Consider the following 13,247-nt stretch of genomic DNA (forward strand, 5'->3'; position numbering starts at 1 on the left):
AAATTCTTAGGAGTGATGATTGATGACGATCTAAAGTGGAAATCTCACATTCATTATACCAAAGGGAAAATTGGGAAAGCCATTTCTGTGTTACATAGAGTCAAGTTTTTTTTGAACAGTTGTGCTTTGTTAACATTGTATAACACTATGATTTTGCCTTATCTCATGTATTGTGTTGAAGTGTGGGGCACGACATGTAAAACTTATTTACAGACAATATTTATACTACAAAAAAGGGCAATAAGGATAATAAATAGTCACTATCGAGAGCCGTCTAACCCATTATTTATTAAACTGAAAGTTTTGAAATTTCCTGATATTGTTGATTTAAGCATCCTAAAAATAATGTATAAGGCAAAGTGGAATTTATTGCCTGTGAACCTTCAGAATATATTTGAAATAAGAACCAGTATATACAATCTTAAAGGAATAGACGTGTTCAAAAAACCCAGATTCAGAACCAAAATCAAAGAAAGAAACATCGTGGTAAAAGGAGTGAACTTATGGAATGCTCTGAAACAGGAAATCAAAGAGTGTAAAACAATTACGGCATTTAAGAAACATATAAAAATTCCATACTAGAAAAATATGTAAATGAAAACTAAGTTGTTGCGGGTGAAAACATTTTTTATTTTTTGATTTTTTGATTTACTGAATATGAGTTTTTGAGTATTGTTAAATTGTATTTATTCAAATACTGTATGTAAAGGGGCAGATATAATAAGATTGTTCTTCTTTCTGCTCCTTTTCTTTCGTTTGTTGGTGTCTAGATTGATGACATTGATGTATTTTCATCTTTTTTGTTTATTGTCTTTGTGTTGTTTTAAACGAAAGAAACAAATAAACTAAACTAAACTAAACTAAACTAATTTCTACTGAATGCTAAAAGTTCTCCACACCACACCTCATTTTCAGAACACAGTCATGTTTACTTCAACTAGTGGAGTGCATTAGAATTCCACCTGTTAACATTTCAGATTTTCACAATGTGCTGGACAGAAACATGACTCCAGTTTAATGTGAATTGAAGTAACGTGTTCTTTCGGTCCGAGATACAGCAGATTTTTTTTATTTTTATTTTTTTTAATTTTCTCAAGTGTAAGTGATGATGATTAAATATCTGAGGAGTAAAAGAAATTAACTTCATGTCATGTGAGATAGTTTCCAAAATATGAAGCTGTTACTGAAAAGTCTCACTTCTTCATGTAAAATGACTTTTGAAGGCTTTCTTTTGCCTGCTGAGGTGTGATCTTTCTCCAAGCTGCAGGAATGTCAGCAGACTTTGCATCATACTCTTTGGCAAAGTCATCATTGTACTTGGTCATGATGTATTTCCAGTAGTCTGAAGCCTCAAGACTTCCATCTGGAGAAATATCCCAGTCAGGGAATATTTTTCTGTAGTCCTTGTAAGGATGATATTGATGGTTTGTTTCCTTGCAGCTAAAGCGAACATCACTCACAACGGCAGATGAGCAGATGTCAGTTATAAGTTTGTCCGTGTCCTTCCACGTCCTTCTACCCAGACCCCTTGGCCGGTGTAATGAGGCCCAGTGTTGTGTATGAGCTTCTCCTCCAGCCTCACAGGGAACAGCACAGAATGGACACTGTTTGCCACATCCGATCACTCTCTGGAAAAGCTCATCCTGAGGCTGCATGTGGAGACATTTTAGTTTTTGTTTAATAGAATTAGTTTTGAACGTGTTTATCAGACTTTCTTTCATGTCATTCACTGGAAGTGTGAGACAGTCAGCAAACTTGCCCTGATCAGCATTGTTCAGGATCATGAATGCTCCAAGTGCATCCTGGGAAATGACCAGTTTATCACCAAGCCCTTTGCAGATTTCCTCCACTAAACTTTTCACATTCTCTCTGTTTAGTGTTTTGGCCTTTTCAATGGCTTCAGTTATGTGGCTGACACTTGTCTCAAGATGTCGGTTCTCAAACTCAAATGTTTTGGAGGGACTTGGAAAATGTCCCTCTATTTTTTGAAGGATCCACTTCTTTACAAAGCTCTCATAGGAGGAAGTGAAGCACAAGTAGTCATCAAAGTTTTCCTTTGAAAGCAAATCCAGTAAAATGCAGTACTGGAAAGCGACTCGTGTGCTGAATTCCTTCTTCTTCAACATTTCATCCACAATAGAAGGACCCAGGTAACGATTGATGAAGTCTTCAACAGCAGGTTTCAAGCATTTGTTGACAAACTCTTCAGCTTTCTTCTGGCACTGATCTCGTTCATGAAACACATCTTTGAAATCAGCACAAAACTTTGGTTTGTATTTCATGAGACATTTGCGAGGATCGTTTTCTTCTAAGAAATCTTCGTGCATTTTCTGAAATTCTCTGGCTGCGAATCCACAGATGTGCAGTTTCAGAGAAACTTCAAACTCTGTGTCCTTCTTAAGATCTTCATTCTTTTCCAGATGCTGGTCAATGATCTGGAGTATCTCTTCGATGTAAGTGTCGTGGTAATTGGTTTTTTGGTTTTGCTTATTATTCACGTATTTTTCACAAGTGCCGATGACGAAATCAGCACTTTTTTGTGCAACTTTAGTGTGAGTTTCAGCGTTAAACAAATCCCAAAATCCATCTTTCATTTTTTTTAGGAATCTCTCTGGTTTATATTTAAAAGGCTTCTTCCCACAATCTTCCAGCCTTGTTTTGCTTAATATTTCATGTGCATAACTTCCCCTGTGTGCCAGATTTTCTCGCAGATGCCGAAAAACATCTCCAAACACATCTGTAACATGTTGTTTGGGAAAAGTTAGTTTGCTCAGTGTTTCTTCCCACATCTTGTTGAATTCCTTGTCAAGCTTATCATTTATCATCTGAACCTTTCTCTTCCGACATTTGTCAATCAGCTCACACACTGCTTTTTCAATTTCTTTTGTGTGATTTTCTTTAATTCTGTCGAGCTCTACCATCCCCTGTTTGATGTCCACTGCTGTTTGAAGCTGATCAAGTACAGACCTCTCAGTCTGTTTTCGAAGGCTTCTTGCACTGTTTGCAAAATCTTCTTTGTGTCCAACAACCAGATAGACATGACCATCTGTTTGCTCAAAGTACTGAGTTACTTTGTCAAGTAGTTTTTTCTCCCGGACAGACATCACTGTGACAGCTTCAGTTTTTAACTGACTGTGAAATTGTTTCAAGTCAGATATTTGTGATTGTGCAGCAGGGGTACCAACATTACAAATTTTGGTTTCTGCATTTTTGACCCAGTCGTACATTTCTTTTTTGAACTCCCATTCCCATTTGTTGAATTCTGTGCAGAGTCTCATGTAGGCGTCAGCTACGAGGCTGTTTCTGAAGCTGAAGAGAAAGTTTTCATGCTTCACTGCATTCCACAGACTTGTCATCCACTCTTTAAACTCCAACACTGTGTTAACAGATGAATCTCTGTTTCTCAGGAGCTGGATGATGTTTTTCTTGAGCTCATAAACAGCCTCGCTGTAGCCTGTGTTGACTGGTGCCATTGGAGGGTTTCCAGTCCAGAGACCAGGAATGTAGCAGCTCCCAGTGTCAGGATCATACGCCATCACATCAGTGAAGCTCTGGTTCTGCTCTTTCTTTTCCATTTTGGCTGCTGCCTGGGTCATCTCATCCAGCTGTTCAAAGAGCAGCTTCCGATCTCTTAAGTTCTTCTCGTGGGCTGAAACATCAGACACGTTCTGGTGAACAAAGTAACATTGTGGCTTTTTGCCCACTTCCTTCATCCGGAGGAAAGCATGCACGACTATCTGGAGGATGTCCTTCATTTCTGTTGAATTCTCCATTGCAATATTGATAATGGTGATGTCGCTCAGCCCCACAACAAGTGTTGCCAGTTCATTGTCATGTTCATAGCTGTTGTCCAGCTGGGTGAGTTCTGGTGACTTCAAGCCTTCAGTGTCAATGATCATCATGAAGTCACAGTTGAGCTCTTTTTGGAGCTTTTCATCAATTCTGATGAGCAGCATGAAGGCACCACGAGTGCATCGACCACTGCTGACTGCAAACTGCACTCCAAACATGGTGTTCAGGAGAGTGGACTTTCCTGTGCTCTGAACTCCCAGAACTGTAACAACCAGTATCCTGTTCTTAGAACCCACCAAGTCATTGAGCTGAGAGAGAACATCACTGGCCCAGCTCAGAGGGATGTTGGAAGCATCTCCATCTACAAGCTCCAGTGGAAGTCCATCAAGTAGCAGCTGTGCACCCAGTTTGGGCAGATGGTTTAACTGCTGACGTGATGAATCAGTTATTTGTGGAGCTCGTGAAGCTTCATAGATTTGACCCATTTCACGGAAGAAGTGTTCAGTGCCCAGTGAACTGTCAGAAAGCTGTTGGTCAATTTTTTTGATCTCTGCATTGTTCTCAGACTTCTTGCACTTTTCTTTGTACAGCTCCCTCAGTTCAGACAGTTTTACACGAGACATGTCATCAAGGTTAATTCGCATCCACTTCAGGAAAAAGCCTCTCTCTAAAGAGTTGCTTGATATTGCACTGATAAAGGATGTCATTGCTGGGGAAATGTCATAAGTGTTTTGTTTCTTTCGCAGTTCATTTTTCTGCAGCTGAAGGTCACTTTTGTACTTCTCAATGTTTTTAGATCCAACTTTTCGGAGTCGAACGACTTCCTTCTCTAAGGAAGTCAAGTCTTTCCATAGTTGGCCTTGCAATGGCAGCTGATCTTCTTTGTACCTCAGGATGTCTTGAATTTCAGCAGTGATGGCATCTGCTTTTCTCCTTCCAGTCTGGCACTGTGGAGAGTCTTCATCCACCAAGATTCCCAGTTCATGGGCAACCTCAGTCATCTGCTCAATTCGCATCTTCATCTTTGTTTTCTCAACTACATGAGTAACTGCTTCTCTCAGACATGTCACAAAGTCTGCATCATTGATGGATTTCGTCTTCAAAATTATGTTTTTTTTTTTTCAAGGACATGTCACTTGCTATTTCTTTCAGAGCATCTAGACTAAAGTTCCTGCTCTGGTGGTTTCCCACTAAGAATATCTCTGACTTGCTCTTCAGGTTGGTCAGTAGTTTACACTCAGGGTCGAGATTATCAAAGAAAACAAAGACTGCTGCAGATGTTTGACACAAAAAGGAGAACTGTGTTTGGAAAGAGGCAATGTCTCCTCTGAGGTTAGCTAAAGCCACTGGGTGGCTGAAAATATCAATGTTTTCTTTGCCACAAGGAAGGTACCAAGTTATCTCAGTCAGTCCATTGGATATTCTTCGTGGTCTGTCTCCACAGTCCATGTTCCGGTGAACAAAGGTGTCATGGTACTGCTGAGAGCTGCTCAGGAGCTTGTTGAGGATCTCTGACTTGGACAAATAGCACTCACCCAGTCTCACAAAAGAGATCATTGGTAGCTCAGACACAACGATTCTGTCTTCAGTGAAGCCTTTGGATTCAGAGAGTGATTTGGGTCTGTACTTTTTAACAATGTCTCTCAAAGCCCACACCATCAATGTGCTCTGATTTTTATCACAATCAGGAAGCAGCAGAGGCACAGAAAACTGACACATGGACATTTTGAGAGCTAATTCCTGCTGCACAAAACCATCAGAGCACAGAAAGAGAACAGTGATTATGTCGAGCGGATTCAGCACATCTGCAGTCTTTGAACTGCTCACGAGATCATCCAGATCAAACTCATCATCCTCTGACACATCACTTTCACATTCTGATGTATATTTCACATTTCTGGCTGTTATATTCACCATCATCAGTTTCTTCAGAAAAGACCAAGGGAGGTCTGATTTACACTTGGGAGGTTGGTCATCAGTGGTCTTCTGATCAATCTGAAGTATCTTACTGAGTGATAGTTTCTGTGTGTAGAACTGCTCCAATCCCAGATCCTTCAAAAGGCTCTCCAGGTGGGTCTCTGTGGACATCAATTAAAAAGTCAGAATTTGGGATGTCCCGACACCACTGCTGACAAAATACAAGTACGAGTACTGATATTTGCTTCCTTGCCGATCCTGAGAACCGATAACAGTAATTAATAATACCATAATGACATATTTAAATTATGATTTTTTTTTTGTTTTTTCCCAGCACATGTTCCCTGAACAAACATGAAACCACTTCCACATATTTCAGTAAACATTTCAAGTTTAGCCTTGGCATTCTATGCATGTACTGATAATATTAAAATAAATATTTTCACAGCATCACTACAGAAATAATACCATGGTATTATGTTGAACTGACAAATGAAAACAATTTAGATAGATACCACCTGATTTTGTCACTCAATATAATATGCCAATGGGGTGAAACATCAGATGACCATCTGCTCTTTCCCTGTCAGCTGCTCTGAGCTAATACTTGGCTCAACGCCTGAAGAACTACAACTGCTGATATTGCCATCTTTTCATAGGAAACATATAAATATATCTAGGGATCGAGCCCAGAGGGCAAGGTCTCTATTGATCTTCTGCTGTTATTTTTTTCTTTGTTATTTTACTGACCTCTTTTTCAACTCAAATTTGACCCCCTAAACATGCAAGAAAACTCACCAAATTTGGCGCACACATCATGACCAGCGAAAAATGTTATAAAATGGAAAAATTAACCGCATCTGCTCTCTAGCGTCACCCAGAAACACTAAAATGGCCTCTACGGCCTATAGGAATGTCGTAGAGAGATCAAACCAACACTCACGTGTTCGTCTCATCAAGATCTAAAATTCACGTTGTAGAGATGCCAGAGTAACGCAACATGATAGAGGATGAGTTTTGTCTTCAAAAGTTGTAAACAACTTTGTCAAATGTCACAGGGTGTGGATTTTATTAACCCTCAAAGTTTGAAGTCTGAAATCCTGCCTTGCTCCTGCCCTCATCCCCTATCATGGAAAAAAAAGAAAAAAGTCGCATTTTTCAGCACCTTGAACAAGTGTTGAGTGTGGCTAAACTGTGATTCCCATCAACAATCCAAGCACACGCGAAGCGTCACAATGTCCATCCAAACAAGATGATGTAACATATGTGGGGAAAATTTCATGATATACGTGTGTTTTCGCGAGAGAGAAAAGGTGTGTCCTCTGCTCGTCTCTGCCTTTTTTTGCTGTCAGTTATAATGGAGTCGGATGCGGGAAAATCTTGTGCTTTTCACAAACTGAGGCCTCTCCTGTCTAAAGTAAAAGTCTGACTGCTCTGAAAGCCTCACCAACTGAAAGACAACAAATTTTTCTATCAAATGAGATCATTTTTCTTCACTTTGGCCCAACAGGAATGGATTGGTGAGCAGTTGTTTCCCAAAGAGAAACCATTTTTTTCCTGTCCTGTTCTCTCACACTCTCGCTCAGGGGTCGGCAATTAGCGGCCTGCGGGCCAAATGTGGTCCGCCGAACCGTCCAAACCTGCCCGCGAGAGGATTCCAACACGTGCGCGCATGAATGAACGCGTTACACCGGGCCCTCGAGCGGACGCACGCACCCCTGTTGGAGTGCGATATCTGTCTTTGTGTTGCAATAGACAATCCTTGTAGGATGTGTTGTTTAGTTGTGGTTTCCGGTTTGTCACTGAAAAATAAAGGAGTGGCACCTCGTCTGGTGAACAAAGAGCGCAAGTGAGTGCGCTGCACCGAGCTGAAGGCAGCATGTCTCTGTGTGTATTCTCCAGTAAGTTTGAGTGTACGAGGCAGACATGTCTACGACGGACGGAGCAACTGGAGGAAGTTCCCGGGCAGGGAGAGGAGGTACCGCTGCAGAAGAATTAACTATCCGACTTGATTGTTCGATGCCCCGTGCATGTCTCTGTCGCCGCATGACTCGACGGGTCAGTGGATGGAAGCCTCGGCCTGCGATTGAAGTGCCCCCAAAAAAAGTGGTCCGCCCCCAAATGTAATTGCCGACCCCTGCTCTAGCTGCTGGTAACCGACATAACCATATATGGGCGTACAGTGCAGTCACTGAGCTGAGAGCAGCTGGTAATGAAATTCTGACGCCGAGCACTCACATACTGCGCAGGTCTGCGGTCTAGAACGGCCACGAAGCTCGCAGCTGTTCCACAGCCATACGAGTGAGCCCACCTGATGCGGAACGGCTGCGACACCGCACTCTGCCTTTTGACCAGAGGTGCACTCAGCACATGCGTGGGATTATGTTTACATGACGACCTCCATTTAAATGTTTGAACATGATATTGTTACAATTTACGTACCACTCATGCCAATAACTTCAGCTATTGTTGCCCAAGTGTTCTCCTTTATGCTGGTGTCTTTATAAAAAGGATGACTGGTGTCATAGAGTGTTTTGTGCTCTTGTACCTCCAGGATCAGTTTCTCTTCGTCAACCATGCTTGCTCTCGAGTTTAAAAACTTCCATTACTCCTTTGTTTTGCGACGCCAGAGCATGTTCAGGTTTCAGAATGAAACACTCATGCACAAAAGCGTATATTTATGCTTTTAATTACATGCAGAAACATGTGTGACAGCTTCAATAGTAATCTATATTGATATAGTTCTATACAATATGCCTCGGAAATTAACAAAAGGTCAACTTTTGTGGTAATTTGTTTTGATAAAACGGATGTTGCACTCTTTTGGTTTCCAGTTGGTGCTTTGACATTATGGGAAATTGACTACGGCTCTGCTGCGCCTCCGGCAAAAATAGACGCTCAATAGACGTAGACCTCATGCAGGCTGCGGGCGCGCTCTGCTTGCGACTTCATTGACTTCAGTGGGTGCATAAGTACTGCGTGAGGGCTGCCGTTCTGCAGCATGTGGTCGCTGGCTCTGACAGTCAGTTCCTTCATTCAGTGACTCTTGAAAGCTTTTACATATATTTTTAGCAATTAGCAGTTCATACACTGCAAAAACTGCAAAAATTCAAAATCTTACCAAGTTCAAAAGTCTTGTTATCAGTCAAAATGTCTCATCTCACTTGATTTAAGATAAATTTCAGATACAGAGACTTATTTCTTGGTTCAATATTCTTATATCAAGATCTCGTTTTAAGTAAAATTCACTTGCTGCATGGACAGATAATTTCACTAGTTTTAAGAGTATTTTTCTTTAATTTAGTGTTGATATCTTGTATTTAGGTTATCCTTTTTTGCAGTGTACCTTTCAAAATAAAAGGAGACAGACTCCTTCAAAATAAAGGTGAGTGCTGAAAAAGAAAAACTACAGTAAAAACCTCAAAAAATTTATATTTCTGTGTTTGCTGGAGTAGAGAAGTCCTATCAAAATAAGAGCCTCAAACTCCTTCAAAATAAAAGTCACATTTTTGAAGAAAAATAAGATTTTAAACAAAACAAATGGAACTTTTCAGGTTAACCACTGTCAATGACAGCATGTACTAACTTTCCAAAATAAATGCCAAAAATTTCATCAAAATAAAAGCACTTCAACAACAGAAATTGAGGTAAAATCATGAAAATGGATGTTTACAGAGTAGCAAAACACCCGATGACCTAGATTTCAGCCAGCAAGGCACGAGGAGGTCTCAGTCGCGGGCCGGCGGGTGGGCTCGGTCCTGACCAATGCCGCTTACGGCTTTATTTTAATATTGACTTTGCAACATTGAAAAGTGATGTGCATGGAAGAAATATTAATGAATTACTCCTCAACCATCGAAGCCTGCTAGGAGCAAACCTAAAAATTAACTGACAGAGGGCTAGCCTTAAAGGGGCTGTATCATGCATGTTTCAGCCTTGTTATACAGTTATTTACTCATCAAAACACCCCCAAAGCGTTTTTTTTCCTTCATGCCTGTGTGTTTGAGCTTTTCTTATTTTTTTCCTACTCAGAGGGGCAGTCCCTCCCATACCCGTGAAAACGGTCTGTCTACTGACGTCACTAGCAGCAGAGTGCTCCCCTGAGCCCGCCCCTCTTCCCCTCCGCTGCAGGCCCTCGGTCGTGAAAAGGCCGAGACAATCAGTGTTGCTGCTTTTTGTTTTGACATTTTTTTGGCGAATTTTTTGGCTAAACTGGAAGTGACGCCATCGCTGCGTGTAGCGGAGATTACGGAGATAAACTTTGACCATGGGGTGGGAGTGAAGAGGTGCGAAACAGGCATTGTGGGAAGATGGCGACGCCCTACAGACCGCCGGCAGCAGCGACAAACAATAACAGAAACTAACTTTTTGTTGAAAACACAGTGAGTAAAATGAGTGAGGCGCAAGGCAAGAAACCTCGCGCAAACCCGATGATGGAAAAAGAAATTGAAGAGCTCCGTAAGTCGGTAGGTGCCCTGACAACTGATATGTCCAAGGTGCTAAAACAACTAAAGATGCTAACGGATCGCGTTAGTGAAGTAAAACAACTCAAAGAAATTATTCAAGAAAAGGACAAAACTATCATACAGCTCGAAAGAAGGCTACATGACCTGGAGCAATACTCAAGGATGGACGATGTTGTTATTTCGGGACTAAAAGTCCAACCTCGCTCGTACGCAAAAGCTGTGGAGAGAGGAGGGGAAGTAGCAGCAGACGCTCCAGCCGAAGACCTGAGGACGCTGCAGATGCAAGTTTTGGATTTTTTTAAAAGTAAAAACATCGACCTCGATGCAACCAGCATCTCAGCTTGTCACACGCTACCGCGGAGGGACATGAAGACCAACCCTGCCATCATTTTGCGTTTTGTGAACCGAATAGACAAGACGGCTTTATTGATGCAGGGGAAGAAGCTGAAAGGAACCCAGGTATATGTTAATGAGCATCTAACGATGAAGAACGCCGAAATTGCACGGGAGGCCCGTATTTTGAAGAAGAACGGCAAGATCAAATCAACATGGACCAGGAACTGTAAAGTGCTAATTCGGCTAAATGGATCTACGCCTGAGGAAGCCAAGACAGTAACGGTAAGAGAACTTAAAGACCTTGAAGCTTACAGATAATTTTACCGTTACTGTCCCCTCTAAGAGTGATGTGGCCTGGATGGCTACAGATAAGCTGCAATGGAAAATAGCGGAATGGTTTATGTACTCCGATTTTTTGATATTTCTCTCAATTTTAATTTTTGGTGCTCTTTTTTGCATGGATATCCCTTTTTTGTGTGGATGTGGACTTCTCCTTATTTCTATTTGCTACTATTTGCATGGATCAGTGTCGTGGGACATATCCGGGAAGTCGTTTTGTTTTATTTTATTATTATTTTTTCCTTCCAATTTCAATTGGCAAGACTTTTCATTTTTCTCCTTTCTAATGAATGAAAAACTTCTGATGAAGGACATTTTTCAAAGACAATGACATCTATGGAGGGTGAAAATGCAGTCTTTTTCAGTTGTCAAAAAACACCTGTGGAAGAACAGTGGCCTTCTATGTGTTTTGATGAAGATATTGACCCGGAGAGTAATTTCTTTAATTGTGGTAATACAAATAACTGCCGTTATTATACAGAGGAGCAGTTTAATACCATTAAATTAGATAATAGTATATCAATTATTCATTTCAATGCCAGAAGTCTATATGCTAACTTCCAAAGTATTAAGGATTATGTAAGTCAGTTTACCACACCATTCAATGTGATCGCAATCTCAGAGACTTGGCTTAACTTGGAAAAAGGAGTGGACTTTCATTTAGAAGGATATGATTTGAATTTCATGAACAGAACAAACAAGATGGGAGGGGGGACAGCTCTGTATGTAGATAAAAGATTAAAGTACCACATTGTGGAAGGTATGACTAATGCTATTGAAGATGTGTGTGAATGTATAACCATAGAGACTGTTATGGAAAAAAAGAAAAATATTATTGTCAGCTGTGTTTACAGAGCTCCTAGCTCCAGCATGGAAGTATTTCAGAATTGGATGGAAGACACATTTACAATAATGGAGCAAAAGGTCATGTTCATTTGTGGGGATTTCAATATTGACCTAACAAGATCCTAACAAGCTTTCATCTGCGGATGAGTTTGTTGCTGCTATCTATAGCATGGCTTTATATCCTATTATCACCAAGCCTAGTAGAATAACGTGTCACTCTGCTACATTGATTGATAATATATTTACTAATAACATGGAAAATAATATAGTGAGTGGATTATTATTGAATGATATCAGTGACCATTTGCCAGTTATTGTAATTTATAATTGTGATTACAGCATGAAGAAGGTTGGGAATAGTATGGGCTATGTGAGAGTAAGAACGGACGAAGCTCTTGATGCATTTAAAACCGAGTTGATATCCCATGACTGGAGGAATGTGTATGAAGAGAAGGATGTTGACTCAGCATATGATGCTTTTTTAAATTCATTTCTACTGCTGTATGACAAAAACTGTCCTTTGCGACAATGGAGGAAGAAACCAAACTGTTCTGATAAGCCCTGGTTCACAAGGGGATTGTTAAATGCCTGTAAAAAAAAAGAATAACTTATATAGAGATTTTATGAAACATAGAACTAGTGATAAAGAAACCAAATATAAAACATATAAAAATAAGTTATTAGGAAATGTAAGAAAGATTATTATAATGCTATACTAGAAAAGAACAAAAATAACATTAAAGGTACTTGGGATATATTAAACAAAATTATCAGAAATAGAACAACCAACTCAGGCTACCCAGATCTTTTTATTGATAATGAAAAAGCTATCACCAGCATGAATGATGTGGCTGAGGGGTTTAACAATTTCTTTGTGAACGTGGGACCTGAACTAGCAAGACAAATAAAACCTTCACAAGGGGGAGATGTTTTTCAGAATTAGGTGAAAGAATTCCAGATACAATCTTTTTGAGGGATACAGATAGAAATGAAATAATTAATATTGTCAATAAGTTCAAGAATAAGACATCAAAAGATTGGAATGGCATTGACATGATGGTGATTAAGAAAGTAATTATTGCTATTGCGGATCCATTAACGTACATTTGTAACCTGTCTTTCAAATCAGGCACATTCCCTTGTAAAATGAAAACTGCTAAGGTGATCCCATTGTACAAAGCTGGTGATAAACATCTTTTCACTAATTATAGGCCAGTTTCCTTACTCTCTCAATTCTCAAAAATTCTGGAAAAGATATTTGTTATACGTTTGGACAGTTTCATTGAGCAGCATCAACTATTAATGGATTGCCAGTATGGTTTCAGAACAAACCGATCAACTTCAATGGCTTTAATGGAATTAGTGGAAGAATTAACAAGTTCAATTGACAATAAGAAATATGCAGTAGGGATTTTTATTGATCTGAAGAAAGCGTTTGATACAGTTGATCATGGTATTTTATTGCATAAGTTGGAAAGGATGGGGATTAGAGGGGTAGGGTATAATTGGTTGAGTAGCTATATTGGAAACCGGCAACAGTTTGTTCAAATG

The 13,247-nt window shown here is 40.1% G+C and overlaps 1 protein-coding gene across 1 annotated transcript in view; it reads right to left on the bottom strand.

The window, feature by feature from the left end:
- Positions 1–1,062: 1,062 nt before the first annotated feature.
- The window catches only part of LOC115383907 (interferon-induced very large GTPase 1-like), a 43,569-nt gene continuing 31,384 nt past the window's right edge, over positions 1,063–13,247 (bottom strand). The window contains 2 exon segments of the mRNA XM_030086112.1: positions 1,063–4,905; positions 4,907–5,870. Of these exon segments, the coding sequence (XP_029941972.1) occupies positions 1,194–4,905; positions 4,907–5,870 (4,676 nt within the window). The 3' untranslated portion in view covers positions 1,063–1,193.

This window comes from Salarias fasciatus, chromosome 3 (genome assembly GCF_902148845.1).
Source record: "Salarias fasciatus chromosome 3, fSalaFa1.1, whole genome shotgun sequence".
Lineage (NCBI taxonomy): Eukaryota > Metazoa > Chordata > Actinopteri > Blenniiformes > Blenniidae > Salarias > Salarias fasciatus.